General features: G+C 33.3%; 1 protein-coding gene across 3 annotated transcripts; it reads left to right on the forward strand.

The window, feature by feature from the left end:
- The first annotated feature begins 10,142 nt into the window (after window positions 1-10,142).
- LOC131609769 (COP9 signalosome complex subunit 7) lies at window positions 10,143-16,131 on the forward strand. Of its 3 annotated transcripts, none has more exons than XM_058881563.1 (9): window positions 10,143-10,481; window positions 10,812-10,887; window positions 11,339-11,427; window positions 11,798-11,887; window positions 13,890-13,934; window positions 14,024-14,094; window positions 14,241-14,376; window positions 15,242-15,353; window positions 15,738-16,131. In XM_058881563.1, exons 1-8 carry the CDS (start codon window positions 10,320-10,322, stop codon window positions 15,317-15,319), a joined length of 747 nt encoding a protein of 248 aa, XP_058737546.1. In that variant the 5' UTR covers window positions 10,143-10,319; the 3' UTR covers window positions 15,320-15,353; window positions 15,738-16,131. The 3 variants fall into 3 exon arrangements, with proteins under 3 accessions (XP_058737546.1, XP_058737547.1, XP_058737544.1); XM_058881564.1 differs by having other exon boundaries at window positions 15,245-15,353; XM_058881561.1 differs by having other exon boundaries at window positions 15,262-15,353.
- The last annotated feature ends 300 nt before the right edge of the window (window positions 16,132-16,431 follow it).

Genomic DNA, 16,431 nt, shown 5'->3' on the forward strand with positions numbered 1-16,431 from the left:
GATATAATAGTCATTTAATCTTTTTAGGCAACAGGCGAGGATACCTTAGCAATGGGGACAATCATCGTTTATAAGGCAACCTCGAGGGACAAAATTGATGATGAATGAACTGAGGGCAACATTTGCTTTAGGTATCCTCGGAATCGAGGGACTTGACTATTTCATAATAATAATAATAATAGAAGGCAACAAGCAATAAGGCAACTATGCAACAAGAGAGGTTACCCTAAAGGTGTGTGTGTGGCACAATCACGTGATAGATTCAGATATTTATCTTGTAATTAGTTATTCTAATTCAGTTAACAGGCTTGCACTCCCTAGGATTACTAACCACGCAATTTAAAAAATACAGAAATTAAAGGCAGAATTTAAAAGTCCTACGCTATTACAATAAACATCTGTGGGCAGAAAAATAAAGGCGGAAATATAAATCTAAACTATTACAATAAACACCTGCAGGGAAAATAGAGACAAAATATAAAAGGAGTATAACTAAGCTATTAGGCAGATACAATATAGAGGAAGATTTGGGCGTGAAAATAAAAATTAAAAATATTGCAAGCCACAAGGGCAAACATAAGGCAGATAACAAAGAAGGCAAAAATAGGCAATAAAAATTAAAAGGAAAAAAGGTTTTGAAAATATAAGGGTAAACCCTGATTTTCAAGAAAATATTTAAATGAAATAAGGTAAGTAAATAAAAAGGAAAGGTTTTTGAAAATGTCAGGGTAAACCCTGATTTTTTAGGGAATGAGGTTTTATGAAAAACGACACTAAGTTAATGGACGACACCTACCTAAGACCCCTATGGCTACTAGGGTTTTAAAATAATTGAGGCTAGACAAACCCTAAATATTAATTATTGGTTTTTAACCTAATTAATTTTAAAATCGGCTAATCCTGATTAAAACAAATTTATGAACCCTAAATCGATTATCCTGAATTAATTCTAATTATCTAAATTAATTAACCTAATTAAATTAATTATTTAAATAAATCCTAAATGAAAATATTTAATTATTAACCTAAAATAAGATTTATTAATCCTAAATTATAAAAATTAAAAAAAAACCTAATTAGTAAATCCTAAATTATTTAACCTAAAAAAAGCTAATTAGTAAATCCTAAATTATTTAACCTAAAAAAAACCTAATTAATTTATTAAACCAATTAAATTAATTATCATAACTAAAAAATAATAATTTTATTAGAAAAATAAATAATTATCATTTAAAATAAAAAAGAATTAATTAAGAAAGTTTTTTTTTAATTGAAGAGGAAAAATAAAAATAAAAACAAAGATAAACTAACAATTAATAAAAATAAAAACTTATAAGAAATCTGGCGCGCGATCCAGTGTGGAGCACTTCTGAAGGACTGTGGTGCGCCCACGTCCCTAGGAGCGTTGGATCTGATGGCGCAGTGATCTGATGGCTGAGATTGAGAGTGTATGGCATGTGGGAGACAAAGTTGTAGAGAATTCAATTTCCTTCAAAATGAGCTTTGGATGGAAAATTTCTGATGTTCCATGTGAAAGTTATGGCTGGTCAAAGTTTGGTTGACTTTTTAGGTCAAAAACCCTAATTTAGAAACTTTGAATTTTGTTGATTTCTGAGCTTTCCTTGATGAATCATGATCAACCCTTGATCAAACGATGAATGATGCCCCAAAATATTGATGTTAACCAAAAATCAGTAATTTTGACTGTGATTTGACCATAGTTGACTTTTAGGTCAAACAAGTCGACTGTTGACCATTTGCACTATTGACTGAGCAATCTTATGAATCAGAGCTTGCAACTTGGCATGCGGATCCTTTGAGGCATATGAGATACCATGGGTTCCATTTGAGGTTTTGACTTATCCTTTTTCACCAAGAAATTTAAAACCCTAGTTTTAGGAGCCTTTCATTAGGAGAGTGTGTACTCAATTGAGTCTTGAACTTCTGATGCTTGCATGAAAATATGGTGGGAGGATTTTGGGGTATGGCAGGGTACCTGATCAAGAATGGGTATACGAAGTAGCTCAGATAACTTCTCCATTGTAGGTACCAACTGATAATGCGGAAATGTGAAATTGTGATGTTTTGGATCAAAAAACTGGAACAGGACTCTCATCATCTCTTCTTCGAAACACGAGGTAACAAAGCTGAGTAAATAACCATGCCTTTTAGTGAATTAATAGTTTTCGGGAACCATTGAGACTAATTCTTTAATCTGGGAAGTAACCCTTACAAAGTTGACTCGGAAGAAATTTCTAGGAACGAAAGCCATGACCTGCAACAAAGAACAAAGATAAATTCCTCGGTCCTTGAAATGGTTAGTGAAAATGATATGTTATGATGTTAAGATTTCAGATAGGTAGCAAACACAAATAAACCACACAAGAGTCTTAGGTTTAAAGGCTTGCATGAAGTCCATAGATAAGTACCCTTCCCCACTTAGGTTTAGTTGGCTCAACCTATCCTATAATGGTAACCGGGTTCTAAGGGAACTCATATCACAGATCTTTCTCGAAGGCTTTATTTTAGTACGACACTCCAATGGCCAACCAAAACATCCCGAAAGTCTGATCTCAATGAGTGTAGTTTTGAGTATCAACCAACTTCGGTCAAAATCCAAAGTCAACCATCTCGCTACTTACTAATGGCCAAAGATGAGTTAACTAGGGTTCTAAAAGCTTTTGACCATAAAATCAACCATATCGGTACATGCCGTACAATCTCCATGATCTGTTGTCACTTACCTAATGTATCACTAGATCCAGGTGTAGGATTTTTCACACAAGCAAATACCCAAACAACCCTTTTAACTAGGGGTGGCAAAACGCGCACGGCCCGCGGGGAAAGCCCGTTTTACTCGCACTTTTTTGCGGGGCGAGATGAGGTTTTAGGCCCGCTCCCTTAAATGTGCCTGCCCCATTTTTTTGCGGACATGAACTTTTTAATATAATTTTACTATTTTAAGGCCTAAAAGGTTCAATGTCTGCGGGTTTTCCCCGCCCCGTCCTCACTTTTTTGCGGGACGGGGCAAGGTTTTAGACCCGCATTCTCAACTATACCCGCCCCGCCCCATTTTTTCGCGAGCTTTTGTGGGACGGGCCTAAACGGGGCGAGCATGCCTGTTTGCCACCCCTACTTTTAACAGTAAAGCAGACAAATCAAACAATTTAAAGCAATTAGAAGTGATCTAAACACTAAGGTAACCCTCTTTTTAAAGTTTCTCCCCAACAGAGTCGCCAGTTCTGTAATACGGTGGGAGAACTGACTTTTTGTTTTCTTTCTTGCAAAACATGTTGTGTTAGCAAGAGTCGCCACCGACTTTTATTTTATCCAATTTAAGAAAGGTATAAAAGAACTGGAAATATCTTTAAAAGATTTTGAGTTCGGGGGGTAGGTTATACAAAGGGAAGGTGTTAACACCCTTTGTATCCATGGTTATCCATGGGATCTTAATTTCTTAGCTCACTTTGTTTGATTTGTGTATGTGCGCTTTTGAAAAATATTTGGAGTGCCAATAGTAAGTTAAACTTTGTAATAATTCTTGTATCAGTCCTCAAGGATGTATACAAAGAATTTTTTTTCTGAAAATATTTGTTTAGAGTGCCAATAGTAAGGCAATTTACTTTATGATAACTCTTGTATAAGTCCTCAAGAGTGTTGATAAAGCATTTGAAAGTATTGTTTTGAAAGCGTGAGGTGTGAAAAGAATTTTTGAGTGTGAGCAAGCAATTAGGAGCATCTACCCACTAAGTATTGGTCTTTCCTATTCTCTTCTGATTCCTTTGGAGATAGTGTTATCTGTGCCATTAGTCGGTAGGAAATCCTATCTATTGGATGTGAAGGGACAAGCGTAGGTTCATCGAATAGTCATCGAAGGCAACATTCGTAAGGATATCTTAGCATTCTCGAAGGGACTATCATCATTTTTTAGGGTCATCGAGGGACAAAATCATTTTTGTGAAGGCAACCCGAATGGGTCATTGATGGACTATGATCTTTTTGTGTTGAAGAGACGATGATGATTTATTTGTGAGCGTCATTTGCTAAGATATCCCTACGTTTGAGGGACATGATTATTGTAATCGTAAGGCAACAAGCGAGATTACCCTAGAGGTGTATGTGTGAGAAGTGTTGTTTTCAGTTTATTTATCTTTTGAAATTAGGTTAGCTATGTCCAATTTGTTAGTCTTTCCATGCACACCCTAATTACTAACAATTATATACAGTAATAGGCAAAATGAAATAAAGGTCCTAGACTATTACAAGGATTCGAGAGCGGGGGTATAAATAATAAAATGTGGAAAAGTAAAATCCTAATAAACTATTACAACCCAGGAGTAGATACAATCATTGGTAAAAAATGTGGGAAAGTAAAATGTAAACTATTACAAGGCTTTGATTAACATATACAAATTCCCAAAAATGAATAATAGGCAAAAAAATCAAAAAGAGGAATTAGGGTTTGCAAAAAAAGTTTTAGGTTTAGTTTAGTTAATTATTAGGTTAAATAAATGAAAATATGACTTATTGTTAACCCCAATTGTTTAACCTAAACCTAAATATTTAAATGATTTGGAAAATTAGATTATGGCCAAAAATTAAGAATAACCCCAATTTGGCTTAAACAAGGTTTTAGCCAAAAATGTTAGAGATTCAGTGATAAAAAGAAGACCGGTGTTAGTAATTAAATGGAGTGAAAAACAAGTGTAAAAAGGGCTAGTGGAGTAAAAAACAAATGGCCAAAAAAATTGCATGGGGCAGGACTTGAATCCACCCCCTTGAGGTTAAGGGATAAAGCTCCATCCACTTGGTCAATCCATAGGAAACCTGTTCATAAACCACGGTTGCCCAAAATCACGAAAGAACAAACCCTAGTTATGGAAATTCATCATACCTGCACTAATTCTCAAAACAAATGATCCGGAAACATTCTATGCATTCATACAAACAATAAGATATGATCAAAACATTTTGATCCTCACGTGCAATGTTCCGGTTGAGAAAACAATTGGAAAAATAGAAAAGTGATTAAAATAAAATCAAAAAAATATAAAAACTTGATTATAAATCAAATAATATAAGATCACGAACCTACAATTTTTTTTTTGGATTTTTTTGAAAATATGAAAATATAAATTAAATCAAATAAAGTAGAAAAAAGAGGAATTTGCGATTTTGAAGGTCGAAATCTTTTAGAAATGTATTCTAAAGGAGTATTGTTCCATGATTTTTTTCTGAACTTCTGGAAAAAATTCGGAGCAAATCGAAATAGTAGTTTCAGAACTCAGCTGATAGGCAGGAAAATTTATCACTGTACTGCAACCGAAATTGCAACCCTGAAAATCAATCGAACAAAATACAAGAAAAACAAGAAAAATCCTATCAAAAACACTATACCTGTGGAAGGAGAATTAGGAGAGGTTTTCTTAGAGAGTTTTTAGTTTGGAATTTTTGTACGTGAGAAAGTTAGAAAAGGGGGAGATTGTTCGTCCCCAAAACTGTGAAAATAGAGTCCTACTTATAGATGAGAATTAGGTCAAGAGTTAAATGAAATTAATATATTTTTGGCATGATTTTGAAGATTGGAAATTGATTGAGATTTTATTCAAGTCTTGGTGAGCAAGATTATGAATCTGGATGGTTTTGTGACTGAGTGCAAGATTTGATTTGAAAAGATTTTATTTATTTTTTTTATAATTTTTGACTATTTTTTGCATAAAATAATGATTTTAATGAAAAAATAATATATTAATTAAAAATACGAAAATTGAAATTAAAATAATAAAAAAAAATGATTTTGTGATTTTTTAGATGAAAAAATAAAAACAAATTTATAAACAAAATAAAAGGGAAAAATGTCAAAAGTTGGAAAAGTGAGATTCAAACCCATGACCTTATACTTGCAAGTCTTACTCTCAAATCCTTACCAATTGAGCTATGTCACTTATTTGAAATAAAAAGTCAATTGAAGGTGTATGAAGCATAGACAAATATTTTCCTATTGATTAAAATATAAATAATTTAAGAATAAACTATTATATTTTAAAATAGACTTTAAATCCAATATTTATAAAATTCAAGATGTCAATGACCCCAAGATTTTTATAAAAATCCAATTTTGAAATAATTTTGAATATTTGAATATGGTGGACAAATTTTTGGGTACAACACTATCTCTCACAATAAGGAGTAGAAAAGCACCATCCATAATGGATGTCTCACTTACTGAGAATAAGACAGTCACAAACTTTTTTCAATAAGTCAATCACACAACTTATTCCCAAACGATAAAAAAAAAGAGTAAGCAAAAAGCATAAGAAAATCATGAATCAAAAAACAAGAAACAATAGCCCGCTAAGTCAAAAAAGGAAAAACTTGAAAGCAAAAGACTTAGGCAAAAATTATGGCGTATCCCGCTGGACAACAAAAACTAAAATCAAAAGAACTTTTGTCCAGGCAAAAATTAGGGAAAGCCAAAGACAAGAACAAAAGAATAAAATCCTCCAAGGTACAAGTTGTCATGACCATCAAAAGAAGCACCGAAGGGTGGCTGCTATCTTCTTCGAAACCATAGGGATCCTCATCAATCATAATCCCTCCTAAAAGGTGAATACTCGTGTCGAACTAGCTAAACGTAGGATTGAAGAGCATCAAGAAGAAGGGGTGGGCTGAGTAGAACTTGAGCCTTTATCATTTGTTTATCAAACCGTGAACTAGACCATGTTACAACCCTCAAAAGCCCTAACTGAAGCAGGGTTCGTCTTGAAAGCATACAAACGGTAAAATCATGTTAAAACTGACTCCTAATATATTGCTTGTCATTTGTGTTAGTATCGGTACAAAAAAAATAATCAGTATCTTTCTTGACAAATAAAACTTTGACTTTGAGATTAACATGTACAGTGCATCTTTGTTAGCTTTTTTCAGAACAAAATCGTCTCTAATATGAAAGTAAGTACTTGATACCAAGCAAAGTTCAACATTGAAATTCCATTGAGTAGTGACATTTAATCCAGAGCTGGTCTCTTTTGACAACACAAAGTTATGGATTTCCCTTTGTTACCCCTGATTTTATGTATAGTGACATTTAATCCAGAGCTGATGTCTTTCTACCATGTCCCAACCCTCCAACCCAAAGTTGATTTCTTTGAATTACAACCCAGAATTGTCACTTGTCTCTCTTTCCCGCTTATTGAAAAAAAATTGTCTCTCTTTCCCAACGCGGTTTGAGATTTTATATCCAACCCAGAGTTGTTGTTTATTTCATTTTTTACCCAGAGTTAATATACTCAACCCATAGTTGATACATTCTTCCTAGTAGAATTGATTTTCGTTTTCTCCTCAACCCAGAGTTGATATCCTTTTTCCCCATCCGATTTCATCTTTCTTCAGGCAGATTTTTTGGTTCTTTAGTATTTAATCTTCTTCTACCTCGAAAGTTCGAAAGACTGACGTCAATCTCACCTTCAGATTTAAGATGATTAAATAGGGGCAACTGTTGCACCCTAAAATTTGCCTTCCTAATTTTACTTTTATCAAGCTTAGGCTTTGCATTCATTTACATCTTTTCATTAGGACTTAGCATAACTTCGAAATCCATTCAAGAAAAACCAAATCAAGATTTTATTTGATTCATTTTTTACTAACCATGATTTAATGATTTTAATTTTAATTTAATTCTTTAAATTGAACTTCTATTAATGTTACGAAGTCATTTTTCTTTATTGCATTTTGTTGTTGTTATGTTTGTTTGTCTTAATAGGTGCAAAGAGAAAAAAATATTGTGTGGTCCATTTGCAAATCAAGATGCAAGGCCCATTTAATTTTAGGTCTATGACTTTTCAAGCCATTAAGCCATCAAGCAACATTTCATTTGTCTTAAGCCAAAAGCCATGAAAATTGAGTGAGGATCCCACACCAAAAAGCATTACACGTTTTTATACCATATTTGCTGTTGGAATATACTGCACAGGACCTTGCTCATGTCAAAACTACTTGAATAAGGATGATGCCGAACTACTTCAGCCAATTGACCGCCTTCAGTTTAACCAACATGATGAGGAGGTGAACCAGTAAGTTTGGAGAATGTGTTCCGTTCCATAAATTCACTCATGTCAAAAATTGTTAGGGTTCTTCCTAGAAGGTACTTATCTGATACTGTTACATTCTTAACAATTTCCACTTCCAATTTCTTTATTTAATATAGATGCTATTTAACACCAATGCTTTTAATATAACAAAAATACATGTTCACGGTCTTTAGTAACACCTATTATGTCTTCTAGGTTGATCTTGATCCATATGGTTCACCTTCTGTGTTTCTGGATTCAATAGTTCAAGTTGTTGTTGATCAATAATTTCATGTCCCCGTTAATAAACAATATTTTGATAAGTAATTTCATGTTTTCGTTAATATTCAATATTTTGATCAGTAAGTTCATGTTTTCGTTAATATTCAATATTTTGATTAGTAACTTCATGTTCCTGTTATTATTCAATATTTTGATCAGTAATTTCATGCTACCGTTAATATTAATATTTTAATCAGTAACTTCATGTTCATGCATAAACAATACACAACACAATGTTGACTGTCCTATGCGATAAACTTAGTCACATTTACTTTCAACATATTAACATCGCTTCCCGTTAATAGGGCAATTTTCTTAATCAATAATTCCATGTTCTCGTTAATATTCAATAGTTTGATCAATAATTTCATGTTCCCGTTAATATACAATATTTTGATCAGTAACTTCATGTTTTCGTTAATATTCAATATTTTGATCAGTAACTTCGTGTTTTCGTTAATATTTAATATTTTTATATGTAACTTCATGTTCATGTTATTATTCAATCTTACCTTATTACTTCCTCCGTCTCATAATAAGTGTCTTATTTGAGCTTTGCGCGGTTCTTAAGAAAATGATTAGATGTGTTGATTTTAATGAAAAAATTAATATCATTTACTAAAGTACCCTTATTTATTATATGTAGTATAATTGTTGAAAAACGTGAAAGTTAATATATAGGGGTATAGTAGTGAAAAAAAATAATAAATGTTGCATTGATAGTCTAAAGAGACATTTATTTTGAGACAAAGAAAAAGTGCAAATGAGACACTTATTATGAGACGGAGGGAGTATTCAAAAAGGTCCCAGTTATAATGTGTCCATGTTCCCGTTATTATTCAATATTTTTATTAGTAACTTCATGTTACCGTTAATATTCAATAGTTTGATCAGTAACTTCACGTTTCCGTTAATATTCAATAGCTTGATCACTAACTTCATGTTTCCATTCATATTCAATTTTAAAAAGACAGAGTATCACGTAGTATGGGACGGAGAAGTTGCAAAAGGTCTGTCAACAAAGGAACCGAAAGCTAACATTGGCAAAGACGACAAAGGAGGTTGTCAACAGTATTTATGCGGGTTGGATAATTTCATTCACAAAGGGTGCAGAGGTATTCAGTTGTAGATGAAGATAGGTTGGAGTGTGGGTAACATTGAAATTTGGATGAAAACAAAGAAAGTTGTCTATAAGAGCGACACCTGAAACCATAAGGTCGATGATGGTTTTTCTTTGGAACAAAATACGTTTTATTTTGAATTTTAATTGGTGTAAATGATAAAACTTTATGATATGCAGATAAATTTCTAGCTGAACAAAAGCTTTGATAAATAATAAAAATGGTGGAGTATTACAACATGCCAACTCAAAATATAAGTGAGGTGGTGAAAAATGAATTACATGGTACACATAGTAATGAGGTATTTGAGAGTCTATTTTAATAAGTAATAAAAATGAGGGAGTATTACGACATGCCAACTTAGAATATAAGTGAGGTGGTGAAAAATAATTTACATGACACATAAAGCAATGAGTTGTCAAATATTTTGGGAGTCTATTTTAATATATACTTATAATAGAAGATCTAAAAGATCTTAAAAAGATTTTTTTTAACGTAGATGTTATATATTTTTGAATAAATTATTTATTTTTAATTAATAAATTAATCTATAAAAAATTGTATCTTTCACAAAACTTTAATTTTTTAAATATATTTAGAATAATTTATAATTTATAATTATTAGAATAATATATAGAAGATCATATAGAAAAGTAAGTCTTGACACTTCATCATTTGTTGAATACAAAGCTCTCCTCTCACTACCAAAAACAAATTTTTGTATCAAAGAGTGCTTAAAATTCTCAACCGAAAGTGAAACCCTAACTCAAAAACCCTTTCGGATTTCACTTCAATCGAATTGATTTTCCTCTCGAAAACCCTAGTTCCTCGTTCATCATTCTCGACGATGGACATCGAACAACGGCAATCGGATCTCATCGATCACTTCGTCAAGCAAGCCTCTGCTGCTTCAAACGCTCCCGCTCTCTCTTCCGTCATTGTTGATGCAACTTCTCACCCGTTGCTCTTTGCCTTCTCGGAGATTCTCGCTCTCCCCAATGTTCTTCAGGTTTCCTTTACCCAATTTCTCTTCGCCCTTCATTATTTTTGTTGTTTATTTTTATTTAGAATGATTTGTTCATAATATACTTTATTGTGCATTATATTGAAACTAATAAGTAACTTGTGGACTATATTTTTTGTCAATATATTTGTAACAAACGACTATTTGGATAGAAGCATGGTTATGGGTAGAACATTATGGTGAAAGTTGATCATGTAGACGGCTCCAGTTAGTGGGATTAGGCTTGGTTGTTGTTGTTTTTGTTGTTGTAAATTTGCAACTAATGCTGACCGGTGTGTTTGTCTTCTAAATTTGTTGATTCTGGTTTTTCTGCAGCTTGAAGCAACTGATAATAAGTCATATCTTGATATGCTTAGGCTGTTTGCACATGGAATATGGAGTGACTACAAGAGTAAGTACATTGATTGATCTTTCTGTTTATCGATATCTGGGTGTGTTTTATTTTGTAGATATTGTCCTTTATTTTTGAATTTATTGTTAATTTGATGTCTGGATATTAATGTCTCGAGATATTAAGTTGTAACTTTTGTAAAGATTGGGGATGTACAATTAATAATTAGGTAACTATGTTCATACTAATTTCATAAGAAAGTTATGATTAGTATCAGACTTACTGCACATACAGACTTTTGTATGCATACTAGCATCGGAGTATTTTGAAGATCACTCCGTGTGTTTATTTTTAAATGAAATAATTTACCACACTTTATTTTATGCTTTGCAAATATCAGTAGTGAGATTTGTAGAGTTATCTTTATTCATGATTTCCTATTTCTTTTACCATTTATGTGGAAATGCAAATAATATATCGGTGTTCATTAAAAAGTTTGAATGGCTTATAGGTAATGCTGACCGTCTTCCACAATTGGCACCCGATCAGATCCTAAAGCTCAAGCAGCTTACAGTTCTTACACTCGCCGAGACATACAAGGTATTGCCTATCAACCCAAAGCTGTTGGCTACTCTTTATGGCCGGGTTCTGTTCATGGTCTTTGTGGTATTTTGCTCAGGGTTGTTTAAGGGTTTCAATTTCTGTTTTCTAGAACATATTTTCCCCCCAGTTTTGTCTGATCAAATATCTTTTACTATCATAGCGGAAAAGGAAACCAAATCTTCCCTTGAATATGTTTTTGATTTTGTATAGAACTGTTTCATCTCATTCATCATTTTAAATTGCATTTTCATCTCCAATGTAATTATTTAGAACATAATTTGATTGATTAACATTCTATGTTTCTTTTATTTGAATTGTCACTGATATGATTTTACAATTTATATTTACAATTTCAACTGTTTTTCAGGTATTACCCTATGACCAATTGATGCAGGAGCTAGATGTGACAAATGTTCGCGAGCTTGAAGATTTTCTAATTAATGAATGCATGTATGCGGTAAGAACCATTTCCTTTTGGAAGAGTTTTTACTGCTCAAATGTGGGATTATTAATTGAATGCACAATTATATGATTATTTTTACTACGATCATTGTTGTTTTTGTTAACTACGTTGTCAATAGCATGCTATAATGGCATAATGGCGGAGTGGTTTGCTGTTGAGCACACAAGAGCCGTTGAAATGACTGCTATTCATTGTAGTCAAATTGGTGGGGGGTGATTATGATTGCCACACAGAGCCGTGGAAATAGTTGAATTGTGTGTGTATGTTGAGTGTCTGTGTGTTCTTGAAACTATGGGTTCGTGGGTCTGGTTGCTTAAAAATGATAATTGGGATAAAAAGTCCTAAGCCTAAAAGAAACATTTTATACTCATTTAAGGCTGTGGAGATTAGTTTCTAACCCAATACACAGATTAATTTCTGTAGTATATTTTAGATAAAATATACTACCGGAAGTGTGCTTCTGGTAGCACGAGGGAGGCAGATCGAGAAATCATCTTAGTGAAAACTGTCCTTATACACAAACAGATTGCCCTCCCTCCCATTTACATATTTCTGTTGTTTCTTTCTCTTAAATGCTCTGCTGCCTTTCCATAGTGCGCGAGCCTTTCCTTCTCATAGCCTTTCCTTCTCATACGAGGCACTAACCCGCTGGTGTGATCCTTACATGCTGCGAGACAGTAACCCTAAGTAGTTATGACTCTACACCCATATTTTGTTTGAGACCTGGGTTACTTATGAATTATGACTATGCATAAAATTTGGTGTTATGATTTGCTCTTTTAGAATTATTTAGTTGTTTATGACATTTATGTCTTTTGAATGACTTTTATGTTATGAATTAGAGATGTGATCTGCAGAGCTTTGAAAATCTCTTTGCCAGACGTCTCAACAAGTCTTTTTAAATAGTGGTATACCGTAGCTGAATTTTAACAAACCACCATTGTTTCATGTTACCCGATTTAGTATAATGTATAGCCAAATAGCAGCTATAACACTATCGCTTAGCGGAATTAGAAAAAACCGTTATTTTCTACGATCTGCGATTTGACAATACTGCCCTCAATACATTCTAGATACGCCTCCCTCTCAACCCCTCTTATTCATATTGCCTAACTTATTTTTTTAAGAAAATGGGGAAGGAGGGATATTAAATATGAGAAGGGCGGGAGGCACTGAACTAGACATTCCCCAAGCTTCAACATACTCTCAAATGACAAGATAGTGCTCCATAATTGTCAACCTCTCTTATTCATAAGTAACATACATGATTTTTTCTAACTTTCTCACCCCAAAACTTCCTTTTCAAAAAATGGGGAAGAGTATTTAATTATTCGAGAGGGGGGAGGCGCTCGACCTCACATTCTCCGTTGTGATTCAAACTCAATCCTTATTGATTACAATGCTAGATAGTTACTACTGCACTCGCATCCTAACTAGATAAACTCACCCATTTACCACCAATCACTAACAAGAACCTAGCATTCTCCCACTGTTGTATGCTCTAGTATATACATACAGATGTGCAAGTGTGAATCAGTTACAAGTTACAACAGATTCCAGGTCTGTTTATAGCTGATAGCAGTAACTGTTCAAAACTTGTAGCATACAACATAATCTTGAAATGCACTTCTAAACTATTTTCTTTCGAACATTTAAACCATACATTCATAGAGTACAGTTACTTAAAAGGGATTGAGATACAATACTGTAATTTTTATGTTATTGGCCTCTGTTTAATACTGCTAGTGTATACAGATATTGCATGCTATAATATAATCATTTGTTATTTATTAAACCCCCTGTAAATTTGTTAATCTTCATTTATCAATTTATGACAAATTACGTTTTGATTGTTTCCTTTTGATGTTTGTTTTTTGATTCTTATTTTTATCTTGTCTTTCTTTTAAGATGTTGCACTGGCACATTATTGAAGTATTAATTAACTTGGAAACTTATATTTGGAAGACATCTTTCTAACTTTTCTTGCTATTATCAGGGAATAGTCCGAGGAAAGCTGGATCAGTTGCGACGATGCTTTGAGGTCCTAGCTCTATATCAGTTTTTTCCTGGTTGTTGTAAAATTAAATTACATCTATTAGGAATTTCTTTGATCATTGAGGGTGATTTCAGGTCCAATTTGCAGCAGGTAGGGACTTGAGGCCTGGTCAACTGGGGAATATGATCCAAACTCTCTCCAACTGGTAATCTATTTCTTTTCAAATAGGGTCCTGTGTGACTTGTACTTTTGTCATTATCACCAAACCAATATCCCTTACCTGGAAAAAAGATCTGGTTTTGGACTATGACCACTTTCCACTAAAATTTAATTCTTGACTGGGAAACACAGGTTATCTACATCAGAAAATATGCTTGTTTCAATTCAAGATAAGATTAAATGGGCTGATTCAATGAGTGAAAATGACAAGAAGCACCGGAAGGATGTAGAAGAGAAGGTTGAAGAAGTAAAGAAGTCCCTTTTCAAGGTCGGTTGGATTTATTTTTACAGCATTTCTTTGTCTGAATATTTATTCTTAAATATTGATGAGAAAAGCTTTCTTGTATGTTTGATATTTTGTACGCAATTTCTCATTTATGTTGCTCTCTATTCTAGAAATGATATCCTAACCCTATTCTGTGCTTTTGGCTAAAGCAAAATGGTTTTGTTTAAAATGAATGGTTTGTACTAAATATGTTGGAATTTTGTTTATCTTTTCGTTTATCTGTATATGTTTTGTGAATGTTGCTTGACTATTTGGTGGATATATTTACGCAAGCTCAAATTCTCTTGCCAATGTAATATGAATGTATTATGCAAACAGACAATTTAATTTGACTTAATAGAATTCTTGGTCTAGACTTGTATCTTTGCCAATGCCATGTTCTACATAAGCCACCACATGATTTGATGTTAGTTTGATTTAGCTGGGCATTCCTTGAAACCCAACAACTTCTCTTATAGTCAACAATTTCCCTTCTGGTTAGAAGGGATGAGGAAGTTTGCTGCCGAAAAACATTTATATAAAAAATCATGCACCCCCATGAAAGAAATAAAACAAATTTTTAGCAGAAAAGTTGTAGGTAAAAAATGACTGTTGTAGTATTTATACTATAAAGACAAGGATAGGAAGTCTGAATATCGTTGTATTAATGTTATGATGGCAAATCTGCTGCAGAAACAGCTCCCCTTGTTCTTTACTAATCAAAATAACATTTGATCAAGTTTTTAGCCCTTCATAGTTGTGCTTTATGTTGCCTTCAACTTCAAGGCTATCCTATGTGATCTGAACTATCTGTTGTTCTTTATAATTGGGATATATTGGTCGATGTGTCTTACTTACATTGTGGCAGAAGTTACACACTGTGAGCAGGCCGACATCGACTTCCGAGGGCATGAGGAGGAGATCTGCTCTGAATCTGGTGGAGTGATGGATTTTGAAGAAGAACGAAGCCGACCAAAGAGGTAATTTCAGAAAACTTATATCAGTCTAGCATTTGATTAGTTATCTTAATTAAAATTGACTCTCTAGGTTAAACTGGCCATAAAATCACCTAAATGTATTTACATGTTTTCGGTTTCTGACTGGTTTATCATCTTCAATGAATGGATGAAGCTGGTGTGATACTTGATTAATGCTGTCACTTTTGTATTAAACTTATGACTAAACATCTGTACACCAATGGGACTGAGATCTGCTATGGATAAAGGAGATCTGCTATCAATCTAAATGTGTTGTGTCGCATCATCTATTTTAAGCTAGAATATGATTGAGCTTGTGTATTAATTGAAAATATGCTTTTTTTCTTGTATTCCTAGTCCTAAGATTCTTGGCTTCAAAATTTGCAGGAGGCGGCATCCGATATCTTGAGGTTGTAGTAGATAAAGGAGCTTCAATGAATTGGGTGTTTTAGTTGGTTGCCGGACTTTTATCCATGGCATGCGTCAATTGAGAATATCAGCTTTTGGAGACAAATCTGTCACATCACAAAGCCAACAAAAAGAAACACCATTAATTTCTTTGAGGTTGTATTTTGGAAATTGATAGTACTTCTGGTACCATTTGTTCATACTATATTACTGCGTTGGTTGGTTAGAACAAGCTGAGGTGGTGGTGCGGCTTTTTTTAATTTTATTTTAGGTTGCTAGATGCTCCAGTTTTATTTTGTATTATGCTTCGGTTATACTTCCTCAATTGAATTGCTATACTTTCTAGTAAATATATATATTCTCAAAGTCAGAATCCCTACTTCTTTCCCCATTAGATCATTCTCGACAATTTAAACTAGGTGTTGCCAAGTGGATAGATTGGATGAACAATACGCATTAACAATCCAATGAAATTTCTTTTGAAAAAACCAAATCCAATCTATCTTTAAAGATAAATTGTGTTGACAAATACTAAGTTGCTTCTCTAATACTCTCTAGAGTATGTGGTAGCATACTCCAGACAGAAACACGTTTTCCATTTATTCAAACAAAAAAGTGTTTCAATTGTTCTCTAAATAAACATTATTTCTTCCCTACTGAATGCTGTATACAT

Source organism: Vicia villosa, linkage group LG6 (genome assembly GCF_029867415.1).
Source record: "Vicia villosa cultivar HV-30 ecotype Madison, WI linkage group LG6, Vvil1.0, whole genome shotgun sequence".
NCBI lineage: Eukaryota > Viridiplantae > Streptophyta > Magnoliopsida > Fabales > Fabaceae > Vicia > Vicia villosa.

Coding starts and splice junctions, on each gene's coding strand:
- LOC131609769 (XM_058881561.1), top strand. CDS start 10,320: ATGGACATCGAACAACGGCAATCGGATCTCATCGATCACTTCGTCAAG. Junction 11,428..11,797: donor CACTCGCCGAGACATACAAG/GTATTGCCTATC, acceptor ACTGTTTTTCAG/GTATTACCCTATGACCAATT. Junction 14,377..15,261: donor TAAAGAAGTCCCTTTTCAAG/GTCGGTTGGATT, acceptor CACTGTGAGCAG/GCCGACATCGACTTCCGAGG.